This window comes from Zonotrichia albicollis, chromosome 10, assembly GCF_047830755.1.
Source record: "Zonotrichia albicollis isolate bZonAlb1 chromosome 10, bZonAlb1.hap1, whole genome shotgun sequence".
Taxonomy (NCBI): domain Eukaryota; kingdom Metazoa; phylum Chordata; class Aves; order Passeriformes; family Passerellidae; genus Zonotrichia; species Zonotrichia albicollis.
The window spans coordinates 22584568-22602677 of record NC_133828.1 but is presented as its reverse complement, the minus strand read 5'-3'; the positions used below and the strand labels follow the sequence as shown (position 1 = coordinate 22602677).

Below are 18110 nucleotides of genomic sequence, written 5' to 3'. Positions count from 1 at the left end.
TAAACCCTATTTTCTGTGTACCAAAGCTGCCATACAGCCAAAAGTCATACTCTTCCCCAGCCCACACTCTTTAAGCTGATCAGATACCCCATTTCTTTCACAACACCTCACTCAGCCTGCATTTCTAGCCTGCTGGGCTAAGGTGTTTACTAACTTCATCTTTGTTTAAGAAAGATTTAGTGAAATGTTTGAGAGTAGGAACACAGGCAGCTGAGCTGATGGAGCCTATGAGCAATGGCTGATTTTTACCTGTGCCAAGGATCAAAACCCCTTATGAACCCGCTACCTGCTTAGCAGCTGACAGCCACTTCTTCACGACATAACAATTTCCAGTTCTCACAATTGTTCCCTAGAACTTTCAGGCATGTATTGCTCACTAGAATATTTTCTTCCAAGTTCCAAGAAGCCACCCTGCAAGAAATTTGTGCAGTCCAGAGAAAATCATCATGATCACCAGGTGACACTGAAAGTGCTGAAAAGCAGCTCATGTGGCAAAGTTGGACTTCTCCTACAAAGAATACCAAAAAGATGTATGTGCAAGTCATTCACATGACTGCTCAGTGGACTTCTGCTTGCCGCTCTGTACTTCAGCTCAGTTTCTTTTGCTATTCACATGTCCTCAGGAAAGAAAGCAGAGAGGCATCATTTACAAGAGAGCAGAGAGACATAATTTACTAAGTTTCAAGAGAAACTTTGTTCAGATTCTTTATGTAAGGCTGAGTCTCAGTCTTCCACATACCACTCAATCAGGGTATGTTGTTTTGTTGTTCATTTCACCAGTATTATTCAAACAGGTGATTTGAATGTATTTAAACACCAGAGTTCATGGAACATTTTCCTTGAAACACACTCTTCAGGTAAATTTGGAATTGTTTCTTCAGTCTTAAGGGAACTAATAGTTTGCTTTTTAAATGCTGAACATACAACAAGGGTGTACCTTCACACACAGTACCACATTAAAGATCCCACTATGAAGTCAGTTTTGTAGGAAACTATGTTCATATTTCAGCAACTGACTATAGCCTGGCAAGATAAGAGTTACAAGCAAGTCTCTGAATGTGCATTAAATATGTATATATATATATGTGTGTGTGTATATATATACATGTGTGTGTGTGCTATTAGAAAAACTTGTGTTTCGAGGGGGAAAAAACCATAATAACTGCTTCTGTCACAGCAATATTGGTCTAATTACAACTATTAAGAAGAACAGCATTATACCTAACATTAGCCCCAGAAACACCTAGATTTTCTGTGCTGTACAACACACTAGCTATGGAATCTACCAGCCTTTCTATGCTTTAGCAGTCCCACTAAAGGGAAAATACTCCCCGCTCCCACCACAAGAAACCAATAGTCACTCCTATCGGTCAACGAGCAGAAAACCAGAGTACATTCCTCACAGGATCCTCACCAACAGTCACGGGGAATGTATCTAAACCCCCTCGAAGCTGCAGCTTCAACAATCACCAACTCACCACCGATAAAACACGGAGTGCGAGGGTGGCCGTGAGCTCCCTCCCCACCACTGCTGTTCCTGAAGAGCAGGGCCGGAACATCCCGCGTCCCACAGAGCTGTCCGGAGCGACTCAGAGCCAGACGGACACGGCCCCTCCTTCCTACACACATACTGCCGGGCACCCGGATAGCGCACCCCGGCGCAAAGCCACCCGCAATTCGGACACAGCTGCGTGACTGACACGCTTCCCCTCCAACCTCGGCGCAGGGGACAGCTGCTCCGCTCTGCCCTCCGTGAAGAGGACACCGCCGCCTTCCCCCGCCTGGGGCGGCAGACCCGGAGATCACCAGCGACGGGACGCGCGGACGCGGTGGGCAACGACCCCCGGAGAGCCGCCGCCGGCCGCTACCAGGGGCCGGCCCGGGCAGCCCGGAGAAGGCGGGCGGAGCAAGGGTGCAGCAGAGCGGCGCTGGCGACGCGGCCCTGGCGGGCGGTGCTCACCTGCTGCCCGCGGCTGCTGCCGGTGCTGGGGCGGCACAGCCGCTCTTCCCTCACCGCCCGGCCCGGCGGCGCCAGCCCCGACCAACCGCCCGCCGACCGCGCCGCTCCCGCGCAGGCATCGCCAATCGAAGCTCCGCGCACTCCACCCGCCGGCAGCGCCCGGCCCCGCCCCGCGGCCCTTCCCGGCTGCTCCGGCCGGGCGCCGCGCACCGGGCTGCTGCTTCGGGAGCCGCTGGCTGTGCGGCGAGCCGGTGTGTCCCCCGGGAAGTCGGAGTACACCCTATTTCATTAATATTCCCTCCTCTTCTATTCCCGCCCCGAGGTTCCTCCCCGCCACTCTCCCCGCCTCGCCCCAGCCCCAGAGAGGTGCCGGCTGCTGCCCCCGGGGCCGTGGTGTCGACACCGCCGCCCCAGCGCCAGCGGAGGAGCCCGTGCCCGCTGTGTCTACCGCATCCCCGGGCTGGGCTGCTCTCCCTGGGCCACGCCCGAGCCCCCCGGTGAGTACCCGCCGCCAGCGGGTTCCCCGTGCCGGCGGGTACTCACTGCGCGGGCGTGCCAGAGCGCGGAACGCGCCCGGCCCGGAACGGCAGCCGCACGGTCCGAGCTGCCGCGGGCCCCTTGCACGAGGGCACCGGCGCGCGAGTCCGGGGCGGGCCCGATGCTGGCCACGCGCCAGGCTCGCGCCCCCTAGCGGCCCCGCGCCTCCGCCGCCGGGGGGAGGGGCCGCGCGCGGCCAGCAGGGGCGTGGCCAGCAGGGGGCGCCGCGGGCGCGGGGCCGGGCGGGGCGGGGGCGCGGCCACATAAAGGGCCCCGCGCACAGCCCGGGCCCATAGCGCTGCCGCACCGCCGCACGGAAGGGAGAACGGACCGGCACCGCACCCGCAGGTAAAGGGCAGCGCCACCGCCCCAGCGCGCCGCGGTCCGGCCGCCGCACAGCAGCCTTTGTCCTTTGTCTCCCGGGCGCGGCGCCCCGCAGCGGGTCCCCCTGGGTGCGATTGTGTTTAAGGGCTTTTTTCCCTTGGGGCGGGCGGAACCCCGCGCCCCGCCCGCCGCGACTGGCGCTGAGGCGCTGAGGGTGCTGCCCCCGGGGTCGTCCGCCGTGTCCTGGACTACCTCACGTAGTGCTCGGGGCTCCCGCTAGTCGGTGGTGTCCCTGGCGCTGGCTCGGGGGCCCTCGGCTGTCCCCTCCCGCCTGGGGAGTGGCCGCAGGCGCGGCCGTGCCGGTGCCGCGGTTTCAGCCTTGGCCGTGGCGAGGCTCCTGCCCTCGGCCCGGTGGGAAAATCTCCCGTGTGCCACCGGATCGCCTTGTCAGGGGCCAGTGCAGCCGGGAACTCGGTGGGTGCCAGCGACCCGCTCCTGCCCCCGGCCAGCCCTCCCTCCCGGGAGAGGAGCTGTACGCTGGAGTCACGGACTTGTTGCAATAGTTAATTATTGCCCGTAGGCCCCGAGCCCTTCCGCGGGACCAAGAGGGATTTGGAAATAGACGGTTTCTTCTAAGTTGCCTTGGCTGTGTGCTTGGGTTAAGTGTGTTTAAAGAAGAGCTGCTGCAGGGGAAAGACCTTGCTGGATTTTGGCAGTTCAGTACAAAATCAGCGGTGACGAGTGACAGAGTTGGGCTCTGGGCGATGTGTGCTCTCTAGAGGAGCCTCTCGGCATGGTGAGCAGGCAGGGGATGCTGCTGCAGTACTGCCCCAGTTCATAGAGAAACTGGGGACACTGGTGGCCGGGGATGGGACGAGTGCCAGTGCCTGGCCATGGTCGCACAAACATGCTGGGCGCTGTCAGAGTCGTTGAAGAGGCTGCTGTTCCCACACATCAGTGCAGGTGTTTCTCACCCACCTTTATGTTCTCTGTATGGCAGCAGCATCAAATGGTTCTGAGGCCAAACTGATTACTGTGACTGACACAGTCTGATTTGTCTTAGTTAAGTGGAACCAAACCACAAAACAAGCAGTATTTTCTGGGTTTCTGCCTGTCTACATTTTTGCTTTAATGAATCAGACTGTTTCTCAGATTGTTTCAAGAGGCAAAACTGAACTCTCCCACAGCAGTAATTCTGTGCCGAGGCCATGGACTATGATACAGACCTTATTATTTAGATAGTCAGTTGAAAATTGGGTTCAAAATACTTGCATAAGTAAACTGATTTCAGATAGAGTGGGGTCATGTTCAAGTTCTCCTTGAGGACTAGAAAGACCCAATATAACCCAAGGCACCGTCTGTGTTACGGATAGAAATGCCTGAAGTAGTTTATCTTTTAGACTGAGTCTCTGTAATGCAACCTCATTTTATTTTTTCAATTTTTTTTTAGAGTTTTATGTTATTTTTTGGGTGGGGTTTTTGTTGGGGTTTTGTTTTGTTTGGTTTTTTGTTTGGGGGTGTCTTTTTTGGTGTTTTGTTGGTCATGGTTTTTGGTTTTTTTTTTTCTTCTTCATTTTGTGCTTTAAAAGATTTGGAAAAGCTTGGTCCTGTGAACATAGCTTAGAAATTTTATTCTCTTCCCAGGCTAAAATTGTTTAAAGGATTGGATTTTGGAAATGCAGCACAAGTTACTTTAATTTAAAAAAAATTAACCCTGGTATAGTCTCCCAACACGCTTGCAGTGGGAGGCCCTTGCTCTGCAAGCCTCACACCTTGGAATGACTTGGTCTGGATGAACAAGTCCTGTGTACAGTGGGACCCTTCATTCTGGGTCAAGTATTCCTGGCCCTTGGTCTCTGAGACGGCAGCCTCAGGCACAAGGGTTTGCTATCTCACTGTAGTATCCACAGCTGCACACAAGCACAGCACCGTCTGAGGGAGGAGCTTGCCAACTCGCAGCTCTTGCATAATCCGAGACCCAAGAAACTGTGGCTGCTGGAAAGAAGGTCGCTCTAGAGCAGTTCAGTGCCCTCTGAGGTTGTCTTGACAAAGAACAAAGTGCAAAAAAAAGAGTAGAGTTCAAGTTCTTTTTTTTTTTTTTAGCCTTTGTTCCCTACAGCAAACAAATCTGTCCAGTATTTATTTTATCTGTAGAAATAAAGCTTGCCACAAGTAAATGCTCTTGATATGTAGCCCTTGGAGTTTTCTACCTGTTTCCTTCCTTCCTGGGGGACAAAGTTAATAAAGAAGCTTACAACATATTAATCTTAATAGTTTCAGCAGTATGAGCTGTCATTGTAATCATATCCATTAACCCCTGATTTTCAGAAAAAGGTGGAGAAACAGGTAACTGGACTAGAACTCATGAAGTCTAAAAGTAAATGGTGCTCATCTACTTCTGTGGAATTTGGGGGAAGAATTTGGTCATATTTTTAAATTTTTTGATACAATCATTATTAATGCCCATGCCCTTAATTGTCAAGATCTTAACCTTTCTTTTTATTCTCACATAGGTCTCTGTAGGAGCTGGGGCTTTAAGGAAAATACCATGTAGCATGAAACTAAGGATAAATTGAGGTTATTTTCAAGAGACTTTTTGGAGAGATCCTGTATGCTATGTTACTGCCTCACCTAGTTATGTTGTAAAAATGCAGGATACATGTATTAGTAGCTTTTAACTTAGGTTGGACTTTTTTTATGCCTATTGCAGTTCAAGATGTCTAAAAAAATCTGTGGAGGCTCTGTTGTGGAGATGCAAGGAGATGAAATGACACGGGTCATCTGGGAGCTGATTAAAGAAAAGCTGATTTTTCCTTATGTAGATCTGGATTTGCACAGGTAATGACTCTGTGACATTCAGCTGAATGTACTGAAGTTTGTACTGTGTCAGGAGGTGTTGATGGATTTTCATTTAGCACCGGAAGCTTGCCCTCCAGGGTTCCTCGCAGCAGTAAGCAGTGCATGCGGAGTTGTGAGTTTGAGTTTTGCCTGTGCTGTGTCTCCAAGAAAGTCTCTCAGAGACATGGCTTGTATTTTGTTATCCTCTGTCTTGGGGTTTCCAGCACCTGGCAGTTTGCATGACCTTGCAGCCTAAAGAAGAAATATGGGCTGTTTCAGCCAGTCCCTGACTTGAAGCATAGCACCCTGCACCCCTGAGTGGGCTTATGGCTTCTTGCCATGCCTGTCTGAAGGTCTGCCCAGAGGACAGAATGGTGTGTGTAGGGTACAGACTCTGCCCTGATGGCTGTAAGCCTGAGCTCTGCTGTTGACAATGTGAGCTAACTGTTGCAATTACTCCCTGAAGCTAGACTGTGCTCCTATACTCCCTTCTGGAGAATAACAAATACTAGCAGCTGGGTACAGCAAAAGGAACATGCTATCTATAGCATCTGGCCAAGCAGAACAAATAATCTTTTCCTTTTCTGGCCACTGAGCTATAATTATTAGAGAAGTATCCAGCTACATTGCTCCTAGCCATGTGGACAGAGGCCTTCAGTGGTGTCTGCCATAGCTAAACCCACAAGTCTGACCTCTTCCCCTGCCACTGGAGCCATTTGTATGCCACCTACATCAGGCTTTCTGCTTGCTGCTGTTGGGAAGCAGGCAGACGGGAACCCAGCAGCATAATACATGCACACAGTCTGGAGAACATCCCTTTTCAAAGAGGGTGGGAGGAGGGCAAGCAAACCCCTGGCTGAGGCAGCACAATGGCTAAATTCATGTACAGCTGGCTGTGCTTCAGGGCTGTCCCATGCTGGGCACCCATTGTTCTCCAAGAGCTATTGAAACAGTGAGTATGGAAATGACCTTCCTCTGATGCTTGAGAGGAATATTGGCACTTTTGCTGCCAGAGCAGGATCATGGGTCCCTTGTCAAAGCAGCTTTGAAGTCTAGTATAGCTTCATGTGCCCAGTACAGGAAGGAAGCCAGAGCCTTCAGCACGAGAGGTTTGAAATAAAGGCTCATATCTGGGGACTTTGCTGCTCCATGCAATGAAAATCCGCAACTGACAGGTGCCATTGCAGGAAACTCAAAAGGCAAGGCAGAGGAGATAGTCCCATCCTGGCAGCAAACCTTAGCCTGAACTGAAGCTCTCCTTTCTCCCATCTCCTACCAACCTCCACCAACAGGAGAAATGTCACTGTATAAGTCTGTTTTCTTCCAGTCCAGCAGCATTTGCACTGGAAGAGGGATAATGTCATTTGTGGCAGACTGCTGCAGTTACACTCACAAGGACATGTAGGGTCGTGTTTCTTTCCTGTTGAACACAAACAAATGTCCTGGGAAGTCCTGATGATGTTTGTGGGTTTGTTACAGCTATGACTTGGGCATTGAGCATCGTGATGCTACAAATGATAAAGTAACTGTGGAAGCTGCTGAAGCCATAAAGAAATACAACGTTGGCATAAAGTGTGCAACCATCACTCCTGATGAGAACAGAGTGGAGGAGTTCAAGCTGAAGCAGATGTGGAAGTCTCCCAATGGCACAATTAGAAACATCCTAGGTGGCACTGTCTTCAGAGAGGCAATTATCTGCAAGAACATTCCCCGGCTGGTGTCTGGGTGGGTGAAACCCATTGTCATCGGCCGTCACGCTTATGGGGATCAAGTGAGTCACTCCAGTGCTTACCCCTCTTTTTGTCTTAACAGGCTTATTCCTGGCTGGTATAGAGCTCCAAAGACTTAGACATCCCTGTGCTCCTGCTCTGTGCCTTGCATTCCACCTGGGAGCACACACATGCTAGCACTTTGTTTGTGCTGCAGCTGGCAAGTGTGGGAGCGCATGGTTCATGCCTCTGTCCCTTAAGCAGTGTCACTGTATAAACAGCATTCAGAAACCTGTGCTTGGATTACACAGGCTTGTACTTAGACACTTAACTCTGCTAGGTTATTGTTCTTCACCTCCCTAGAACACTCCTTCCTACATAAGAACTTTATGAATCTTTAGAAAATACTATTTTGCGCTGCCCACCTTCTTACTTTGCAGGACTTTCTGGTGTCAAATGTTGCTTACAGCAAAAATGGATAAAAATGAGTGACTTCTAAAAGTAGGCAAAATTGCCTTCTGTATGGGGGTGTGGTTTTGTTCTGTTTCTTGCACAGCACACCTGCAGAGTTGGTATCTGACCTGGGTACATCAGGCTGTGGTACAGAAGTAGGGAAATCTCTTATCAGAACTTCCCTAACAATGGTAGTACAAGGCTGTGGAAAGCCCTGGAACCATTCTCAGTGTTGTGCCCTCTGAGTAGCCTGGAAGATAAGAATCAGTCATACTGTTCTCCATGGGCAATCATATGTTATAAAGCTATCAAACATGGCAAAAGAGAAGTCTTCTAGAAGAGCCAAGTGCTTAAATAGGTGGCTAAACCTGGAAACTGAGGGCAAGTCATTAAATTACCTGCTATAGGAAGGTAAAATAATAAGTTTTCAAGAGGACAATAGTTGCAGAACCCTGACACTAGAAAACAATGGGATTCAACATCCTTAAAGGTTGTGAAAAATTGAGAAGGTTAAAATAATAGGAAACAGTGGATTAAAGGGAAAGGATTGAAACCCTGCAAAAGTATGAGATTAAAGTGAAAGGAACAATATCAGAACATACAAAGGACATAGGAGCGAGACACTAACTTCAGAACAGCTCAGGGAACAGATTCCTTTAATAGGAGGAAAGCTACATGAAAAAGAATAATAAGTTTCAAGGTAATGTAACCTTAAATAGTACTGTTCAGGACAATTGGGAAGATGAGACAGCATTTACATACCTAAAGTTTTTAACTTGAAAGGCTCTTATACAGGTTGGCCTTTCAAATGCCATCTTGTATGATGTATGAACCCTACATGATCAGCAGCTGTAATATGAATGGCTTTTTTAAGGCAGGGAGAGGAGCCTTTCTATCCACCAACCACACAACAGTCTAAATACTCTGCACTTTAAAACTTCAGCACATCTGCAAAAGTAGATACTCTGCCCATTGATGGGGCCCAAGAATCTGTGAGCTTTTTCCCCTAAATGGGAAGATGGCTTCTGAAACAGGTGGACTTTTGACTATTTAAGGATACAGTTTAGTGATGCTCTTGGCAGTGCTGGGTTAACTGTGGGACTTGATGATGTTAAGAGTCTTTTCCAACCTAAGTGATTCCATGACTCTCGTCTTTCTAAGCTCTAGTAAAATAATCCAATGACAATATGGCTGAAGAAAGAGTCTGCTTAATGGGGTTTTTAGTCCAACTGTTTTTCTGTAACCTGCCCTCCCAAATGAGGACTGTCTTTTATGATTCTCTCTTCTTGATAGAAAAATTATCATGGCTTTTTTTGTTTTTAACAGTACAGAGCAACCGATTTTGTGGTACCTGGGCCTGGAAAAGTAGAGATGACCTACACTCCTGCAGATGGAGGCAAACCAGTCACATATCTGGTCCATAACTTTGAAAGTAGGTATTTTCTCTAATTAGTCATGAAAACTGATACACTGGTATTTTTTTTTTTAATTCAGCCTTGAATTACCAGTCAAATCTGTTTGATGGTAAAATGACTTTGAGGGAGAATGGGGGAGAAAGTTTGGGCCTTCTTCATTTATTTGTCAAGTACTGAAAGAACTGTGAAATCTTCCTGGGATCAAAGAGGCACATCAAGAACACAACCATATTAGATTGGCCACCTGTCATGCTCATTGTATGACGACTCTGGTAGCAGCATATATGTTTTTCTCTCTGATCAGAGGCAAACTTACTATGTAAACTAGGTTTGACCTATGGGGAGATATATTTGAGAGCAATCCATGTGCAATTCCTGGGTTTAGTTTGTTTTGCTGATCTCTATACCTTTGCAGTTTTTGCCCTTCTTTATGAAGCAGTCTTTTTATATGCTCAAGAGAAATGGGAATTAATACTTACTTACTCTGTAAGGTGGAAAGAGGATTTCACAAGGATGCTCCTGACTGTGTAGGCTGTAACTGTTTTAATAGATGCAGTCCCAAAGCTTTTAGTGTCTTTCTTCTCCCTATTGCTCTGCTGGTTGCAGACATTGCAAGGCTCAGAAGAGTCCTGGCGTTGCTGGGCTTTGTTAATGGAAGCAGTTGCAGACATGTTGTCAGAACTCAGGCTGTTTGCTCTAGGGGGCAGGATTCAAGGAAACATCATACAAGTCATGTCTCTGTCTATCATTAATCAAAGGGTTCAGGATGTAAAGTCTTACAGTGACCTATTTAGCTACAAAAAAATGAAACCACATAAACCAATTGGTTTGTGTGCAGTTGGTTTGGCAAACAGCTACCAAGACTGACATACGACCCTCCTTTGTAATACTTGATTTCTCTGGCATGCTTGCTCCTAAGAACCTACATCTCTATCATCTCTTGTTGCATAGCCTTTCATCTGGAGTTCACCTTTGTGGCCAGTCCCAATCTGTTTTCATTTGCTAGGTGACTGGTGAGCCTGTGTTGGAGATGTGTGGCCATCCAGCTGCCAGTCTTGTTTGCTACTCTGCATTGCATCAGCAAGCAGAAGGCAGGGAAATGCAAAGATGGCAGATTACTGCTGTTCCTCTAGGGAGCTGGCCTCCCCACAGACAACTGTTGTGCCAGCACATCTCCCAAATAATTGAGGGAAGCTTGTCTTTTTGCTGTATTAATATGTTCAACCTTGACATTGAATCAAGAGATTTTTATGAGGCAGTAGGATTGTATGACTGCAATAAGAATTTTCTTTTACATGTATGAAAATAGCTGTTTTATTCAAAATTAATAGCTGTCATCCAGCAACTGTGAAATCATGGTTCCAAAGGACACAGTCTGTGTAGCTGATCACACCCTGAACTGTCCTTGACTCCATAGGCAAGGTACAGAGATAACATGTAACAACAGGGATTTCATTCTCTGCCAATATCAACTTTAAATGACATTGCTATCTTGGCAAGCAGATAAACCTCCTCTGGCTTCCCCTCTTCATTCTGCATGTATGTCCATATAGTAACAACCATCTGAAGGTGGTAAGGACAAATGGATATTAGAAAAAGTAGCTATTTTACAACTGTGGGTGTTTCTAGAACAAAGCTGCCTAATGTTGGTTCTGTACAAAAACTAGATAGATGCTGTAGTGAGGTGCTTAAAATTAAGTACATGGCATCTAGTTTTCATTAGAAACAGAGTTGTGCTCTGAAAATGACAAAGCTTTCTCCTGAAGCTCTAGACCCTCCTTTCACCCACAATCATCCTCTTCCATGATCTGAGTGCTGCTTTCTTCCGGGTGAGCTGGGCTGCAAGTTCAGCACACTTCCGTTTGCGCTTCTAACACATCTGCCTTACACAATCTAAGTCATGTGAATGTTGATAGTTCCTCAGAGCCTTCTCAGGGCTTGCCTGAGCTCCCACATGATTGGCACATTCTTCCCACAACTTGGTAGAGGTGAGCCTGAGTGGGTGGATCAAAGCACCAGGGTAGGCCACACATATGCTGAAAATACAGGAATTCATGTGGAGTCTTGTTTACCTGAGCTAGGCAAAGCAGTCCTTGACTGCTGGAGTTAGTTCTGAAGGTGCAGAGCCTTTAAGGTGTGAGCACATCCCTTTCTGACTTTGACTGAGACCTCCTGCTCCAGACTGCTGCCTGCTGCTTTGATAGAAAAAGACTGTATTACTTAAATAGCTAGTAGGAGTTCAAGTACATTCACTTCTGTCACAGTGTGCTTGAGTACTTAGGCTGGATTAGAACAAAACTTCTTAGAGGGATTAGATCACATTATTAAGGTGTACTTGCCTGTAAAACAAAACCACCTTCCTATCCATGTGTCACAGAACTGCTGGAACTTTGAGCTGATAACACAAAGCAAATCTTCTCCTGAAAGAACCAATCTTAAATTGAGAACTAGATTAAGACACCTGGGGACAGCACCAGTCTGTCTGCCAGCCAGAGTATGCTATGGGGAGAATAAAATTCTTAAACCAAAACTAAATCTAGTTTATTCCTATCTGTTCTTCCTCCACTAACAGGCTGTGGTGGTGTAGCCATGGGAATGTACAATCTTGACCAGTCCATCAAGGATTTTGCCCACAGTTCCTTCCAGATGGCGCTGTCTAAAGGCTGGCCCCTCTACATGAGCACCAAAAACACCATTCTGAAGAAATACGATGGCCGCTTCAAAGACATCTTCCAAGACCTCTATGACAGGTAATGAGTTCTGTACTTCCTACTGCGGTGCACAAGTCTGCAGCAGGAACATCCTCTCCAGCCTTGTGAGTTGCTTTTTCAGACACTCAGCAACACTTTAAGGGCACAGGGGAGGCCATCTCTGTCACAGTCTCCCTTGTCCTGCAAGGCACAATACTCAATGTGGAAAGCTCTGCTAAATGTGGCTGTGGTGTCCATATCTTCTAATAAAGCCACAGATTCTCTGTGGGTGCCTCTATAATTCTGAAGCAGCCAAGGGGAAAAAGAGTAATGAGAATGCAGGGTTTTTTTGGTTTTAGTCTTACCTCTGTGCACCTCTCTATGTACAGACTCTGCCAATTCCCTGTTTGTATGACAAGGTGTTTTGATTTTTGTTTCCTAGAGAATACAAGTCCCAGTTTGAAGCCAAAAAGATCTGGTATGAGCACAGGCTCATTGATGACATGGTTGCTCAGGCCATGAAATCTGAAGGAGGCTTTGTCTGGGCTTGCAAGAACTACGATGGGGATGTGCAGTCTGACTCTGTTGCACAAGGTATGAGGTGCTTCCTGTGCCACACTGAAGCAGGCTTAGTGGCAGTCTCTTGTCCTTCTGTCATATCTTATGGAATGGCCCAGGATGTGATGTTTGGTCTCAAAACTTGTATTTCAAACTTGTTTCCAGTCATGGAGGTATCAGGCAGTCAAAAAAATTCTGATTTTGCTTTTTTTGCCTTTTTTTTTTACAAGAAAATCTATTGAATGTAGACTCTGTAGTTGTATTTATTTACAGGAGGGAAGTTTCTACCCCATGATAACTAGTAGGCTTTCTAGTCTCATGGACAGTATTTAGACAGCTGGTTCTGTTACTGACAGCTTGAGTGAAGCTGACTGCTGCTGAGTGTGATGGCAGATAAGTCTGCCATCACACTCTGCAGATAAGTCATAAAACTTTCAGGACCTAAAGCTACCTGTCAGGTGTAAAGAGAGATATTGATATGTTTAATTAGACATAATTGCAATGCTTTATCAAAATCCTCTATAACCAAGGTGCCCGGTGCCAAAATAAATATGGATGCAGAATTCCACAGGATGAGATGTGTGGTGGCTTTATGTAATACACTCTTTCTGAAGTAGTGCCACTAAACTGCCTCCCACAGAACAAGAATGTGTTGGACTGCTAAACAAAGCAGCTTTCAAACATGGACATCTCTGAAACGTACAGGGTTAGAACTGGTGTGAATGTCCAATATCAGAAGTTGCTGGTTCCTCTCACAAGAGCAGATGCTCTTAATAAGTTGTTTTGTTTCCTGTCACCCTGTGTGAAAGACAAGCAGCCCAACACTTACTGTTCTCTTACTGTACATTTTCAGAAATCTGTCCAGCAAATTAGGTAAGGAAACTAATTTCCTTGAAATGGTGCAGAATGTCTGTATACCTATAGCTCATGGTTCAGCTGGACTTCATGTTCAGATGAACTGTTATTTTGATGTGTAGGGACTTGCCAGTTAATTGCAGAAGCACTACAGCTCTGCTGTTCAGGGATTTTCCTATCAGTGGGAAGATGTAGGGGGATTGTTGGATGGGGAGATGAAGGGGAACTTGAGGGAGCTGTCCAAAGGAGACACTGAGCTTTTGAAACTTGTGTTTTGTAGGTTATGGCTCTCTGGGGATGATGACCAGCGTGCTGGTCTGCCCTGATGGCAAGACTGTAGAAGCAGAAGCTGCTCACGGAACAGTCACTCGTCACTACCGCATGCACCAGAAAGGCCAAGAAACCTCCACTAACCCCATTGGTGAGCTGCTTTTCACTGCCCTTCATCATCTCTGCACGTGAAAGAACAAGTTTAGAGTAAGAACATCTGCACCCTTTCTGTAGACAACTGTACCACTTAGCGGTGAAACTTGCAGGTCATAATGCATTTTTCTTCCAGAGATTGTGGTTACCCTTAAGGGGAAGGAAGTACCTAAGATTCTTAAATGCTCATTGATCAAAAGAAGTTACAAAAGTCAGAGGGTCTGCAAACAATCAGAAAGTACATCAGTAAATTACACACATGGCATGGAAATACCTGCTGTATAAGCACACAGCAGTGGGTTTTGGATAAAGGGGCAGAGTGAAAGTGAAGAGAGGCATTAAAGAGAGAAAGATTAATTAAAGGAAGTAAGAAAGGAAAAAAAGAGGGAATTTAAGGAAGAAAAAGAGGAGAAAAGAGAGAAAAATAGATCACTAGTCCTGGCTACAGCATTGATGTACTTTGGGCTGCTGTTTAAAGGGCTGTTATAGAGTAGGGTATAGTATGCATTAGCTCGCTATAATCGAGAGCTGGAGGGGTCTTACTTTGGGTCACTGTTTATGGGGTTGCAAGAGAGTGGGCTTTAGTTATAGTAATTTTCCATCCTGGCTGCAATTCAAGTCAGTAACTTTCTCTGAAAGTTCAGTAACAAAAATATTATTCAACTTGGGTTGTTATTCAGGCAAGAAAAATACCTTTGCAAGACTGTTCATTTAAAAAAAAGGTGCTCATTAGACACCACAAGTTCCTGGGTTTCTGATAAGCTTGAGAAAGGCTTAGGTGTGGTTTGCCAAGGCCTATTGAGTATTTCTCAGATCACAGTGTGGCATGAGGAGGAGGCAAGGGAATACACCCCCACAGTCCTCTCATGACTTAAGTCAGCTTCTCTGGGTCTCTACAGACAGAGCTACAGCCTGAAACAAAAAACAGGCTGGAATGGACTGAGTGCAAGCAATAAACTGGACCTAACTTAGTCTTTATGCACTCACTCTTCAGGAAACTATTGGTTTATAGCCACAAGGCCTTAAGGCTTAGGTTGGTTGTTTTTTATTACTCTTTCTGATGGCCCAGACAAACCACCCACACCCCAAGCCATGTACACACACAAAGTGTAAGGGTACGTGAAATGGGACATGAGGGAAAGCATCCTCTAAATTTGCACAGAGACCAGAGCATAATGTAGTGTTAGGAAAAGAACTGTACCCTTCTGTCACAATATTCTCTGTAACTACAGAGTCCTACCACCTGGCATTCTTTCTGACTTGGGCAGGAGGAAAATAAAATGACATGCATAGTAGAGATTACTGGAGGCAGTGAGTAGTTTCTGAAGTCTGCTTTGGTTTTTTTTTTTTCCCCAAGTTCCACAAAAGGCAAAGGATACCTAAATGAAGATAAGTGTTCTTTCCCGTACCAGATTTTGTATCTTCTTTTTCAGTCTGCTTTCCATTTTACTGGTATTAAAAAATCCAATTATTGTTCCACATGATGATTTAGAGAAACTTTCAAGAAGTTCTGGTAAGATAGAATAACCGAGTGTTCTCTCTCAGCCTCCATCTTCGCATGGACAAGAGGCCTTGCTCACAGAGCTAAGCTGGACAACAACGCTAGCCTCGGGAACTTTGCAGTTGCTCTGGAAGAAGTCTGCATTGAGACCATTGAATCTGGCTTCATGACAAAGGACCTTGCTGCCTGCATCAAAGGCCTGCCTAAGTAAGTGTCTGAAATAACCAACTATGCCTAGAGAAGGCTGTTTTACATGGTGGCTCTGCACAGCATTGGCTGGAATGCTGTTTTTAATATGGTAAAGAACAGGAGTCTGTCTCATAAGACTTCTTGTACCCAGTGCTGTAAAACAAACATGAGACACTCCCTGACCTAAGCAACTTAGTGCAGATTGCTCTCTCCCTGCTATTGCACAAAATGAATGGGAGAAAAAAGTCAAGAAGGAATTGTAAAGATTTACATGTTTTATATGACAGTCTAGCTATGGTGGCCAGATCCTAATAAATGAAGAAGACCTACATAACTGTAAAATATCACCTGGCTACCTCTTCCCAAAGCCTTATGGCAAACACCCCAGCCTGATGAGCAGGAGAGAACTCTTTTGGTTTTAGAGGCAGAACATAAAGTTCTTTGAATAGTCTTCCTCTGCTTCATTTGAGTCTATACAACTAATACCTGTCTTGTTTTGTTTCCCCCTGCCAGTGTCACACGCTCTGATTACCTGAACACCTTTGAGTTCATGGACAAGCTTGCTGAAAACTTGAAGCGGAAGCTGGCCTCTATGCCCAAAGCTTAAGGCATGGGTTGCACTCAAGCTGCCCTAACAAAGTGTCTCCCACTTACATCAGAGTGTAAGTGGCATTGTCTCATTTGTTGCGCTTCTTTTAGGCTGTTCTTCAGCTTTGGCCATCTGGTATTATCACACTGGTAGATACTTCCTATCAGAATCATCTCTTTGCCCAATTACTCATTTTTCTCTTGATTTTCTGTCTGATCACACTTGAGTCTTCTTGCAAAGCACAGGCACTGGAGGTCTCTTTGCTCAAAAGTGAATTCTGTAGACTGGAATCACCTAAGGGAACTTCATGACTTGAGAAGGTATGAACTGGGGGTTTTAGCAAGCTCTCCATTTTGTGTCTCAAAGATAGCTCCCTTCTTAACCTGCTGCATTGAGTCAACACTTCCCAGACTCTGCAGCTGTGCTGGATTCACTTCATATTTATGTCAAGATCTTGGGCTCCATCAGGAGAGTGGGAATGGTGCTCCACACCACAGTCTCCATTCCTCCTGTCAAAAGCCCCCTCGCACACCTTCTGCCCCATCTCACAGACTTCAGTCTCACTAGAACGTGTTACAGCTTTTGACTGAAGAAGCTTTGCATTTTGAGCACACTCTTCACCTTGAGATCTGTCAGGACTACTTTCTGCATTTTAATTGCAGTTGGTTTTTTTCCTGTTCTTGCTTTCTTAGCAGTTGTTCTCTCATCAGTTTGTTTTTTAATAGGCTCCTTCCAGGGTACAAACATTCACCCATGACTGCTCAATCTTGCTGAATTTTTACAGTCTCACTCCCTCCACATGTGAAACTCTACTAATATATAGATGATACTCTAATTGAAGGAGATTCCCATGAAAAGGTGGGAGAAGCAGCAGCAATAATAGGAAGCACTACATGAAGCAGAAATTGAAATTCAGCCTGAAAAATGTCAAGGACCAAGAAATAAATTTTTGGGTACTTGGTAGATGCAGCCAGTGCAGTAGTTCCTCCAGACACACTAATGGAATGAGAAGAAATACAAGTGCCCTCATCAAAGAAAAAATTGCAGGAGTTAATGGGAACTTTAGGATATTGGAGAAAACACGTACCTGGCTTTTCTGTTATTGCTTGCATAACTGGGTCTGTATTGTGCTTTGTTGTCTAACTTTACAAACACTAGATAAAAATGAACATAGACACTTTTTAAGCTTTTAGAAAATCATGTTTTCTGACACCCTTTGAGCTGCTAGGTAAAGTCCTACTTTTCCTAAGCAGATGAGTTTGACAAAAGCTCAGTATTGGTCTGGATTCCTAATTTTGTTCACAGCAGACCTGAGGTTTTTCTCTCTGACTTTGATCTATGTTTATCTCTTCCTCTCAGTCTGAAGGCCAGTTTGAGTCACAGCTCTGGTCAAACCAGCAGTGACCTACTGTGCAGCAGGCCTTAGAAATGAATACCGTCCTCCTCTCTCAGTACTTCCCAGTGAGTATAGTGAGCTCAGAGGGCTATGCCAGCTCTACCACAGCCCTCCTGAATCTATCTTGTAGTGCCAACCAGAGCACAGTGTCCTGATACCAAGGGATTTGGTTCCATTGCTACAGTCAGGACTGTAGCATTTCAGTAGCACTTAGTAAATGCTGGAAACAAGCCTTATAGGCTAAGAGCCTACCAAAGCCATGCTGCAGTGTCTAAATGCAGGCCATGCATTTAGTTATGCTCCTTCTGACTGGATGTGAAGCATAGGAACTGTTAACCTCATCCCTCACCCCACAATTCATAAAGGTGCAAACTTTTCTCCAGTTGTCTGGGCTATTACTTACCCTTGTTGTCTTACGGCAAGTCGTATCATGACTGTGAAAACTTATTCCATCCATGGTTGTGTGTTGGTTTTTTTTTTAAGGAATATTTTTAATTCAAACTAAAATAAAAGCCAACTAACATTCCTTGTGTCTCCTTCCTTTGTGTGATTAGCAAATATGGGGAAACTGCCTCAGAGAGAGACTCCAGTAGCTTTCAGTACAGTCCAGTACAGGTTGGGACAGACTGTTGGAATGTGATATAAACAAAAAGTACCCTTTCTTAGAACAGAG

At 46.0% G+C, this 18110-nt stretch overlaps 2 protein-coding genes across 8 annotated transcripts in view; one reads left to right on the top strand and one right to left on the bottom strand.

Annotated features, from left to right (window-relative positions):
• PIKFYVE (phosphoinositide kinase, FYVE-type zinc finger containing) overlaps positions 1-2656 on the bottom strand; it is a 66404-nt gene extending 63748 nt beyond the window's left edge. For 4 of the 7 annotated variants that reach the window (XM_026791733.2, XM_074548345.1, XM_074548347.1 and 1 more), the window contains exon 1: positions 2504-2655. The gene's annotated coding sequence lies outside the window, so the exon portion shown is untranslated. Of the gene's footprint in view, positions 1-1478; positions 1919-1960; positions 2119-2503 lie in introns of those variants that run through there. The other 3 variants (XM_074548349.1, XM_026791732.2, XM_026791736.2) reach the window with 3 other exon arrangements.
• A 42-nt stretch (positions 2657-2698) lies between these two features.
• On the top strand, positions 2699-17963 carry IDH1 (isocitrate dehydrogenase (NADP(+)) 1). The gene is made up of 9 exons (XM_005484134.4): positions 2699-2845; positions 5532-5659; positions 7139-7430; positions 9148-9253; positions 11809-11986; positions 12369-12520; positions 13620-13760; positions 15308-15470; positions 15966-17963. The coding sequence occupies exons 2-9, from the start codon at positions 5538-5540 to the stop codon at positions 16057-16059; spliced, it is 1248 nt and encodes a 415-aa protein (XP_005484191.2). The 5' UTR covers positions 2699-2845; positions 5532-5537; the 3' UTR covers positions 16060-17963.
• Positions 17964-18110: the final 147 nt, after the last annotated feature.

Bases quoted from the DNA above. Each gene is read 5' to 3' on its own strand.
- IDH1 (XM_005484134.4), top strand. From the start codon at position 5,538: ATGTCTAAAAAAATCTGTGGAGGCTCTGTTGTGGAGATGCAAGGAGAT. The intron at 13,761-15,307 runs GTGAGCTGCTTT...GTTCTCTCTCAG, and splicing joins AACCTCCACTAACCCCATTG to CCTCCATCTTCGCATGGACA. The intron at 15,471-15,965 runs GTAAGTGTCTGA...TCCCCCTGCCAG, and splicing joins TGCATCAAAGGCCTGCCTAA to TGTCACACGCTCTGATTACC.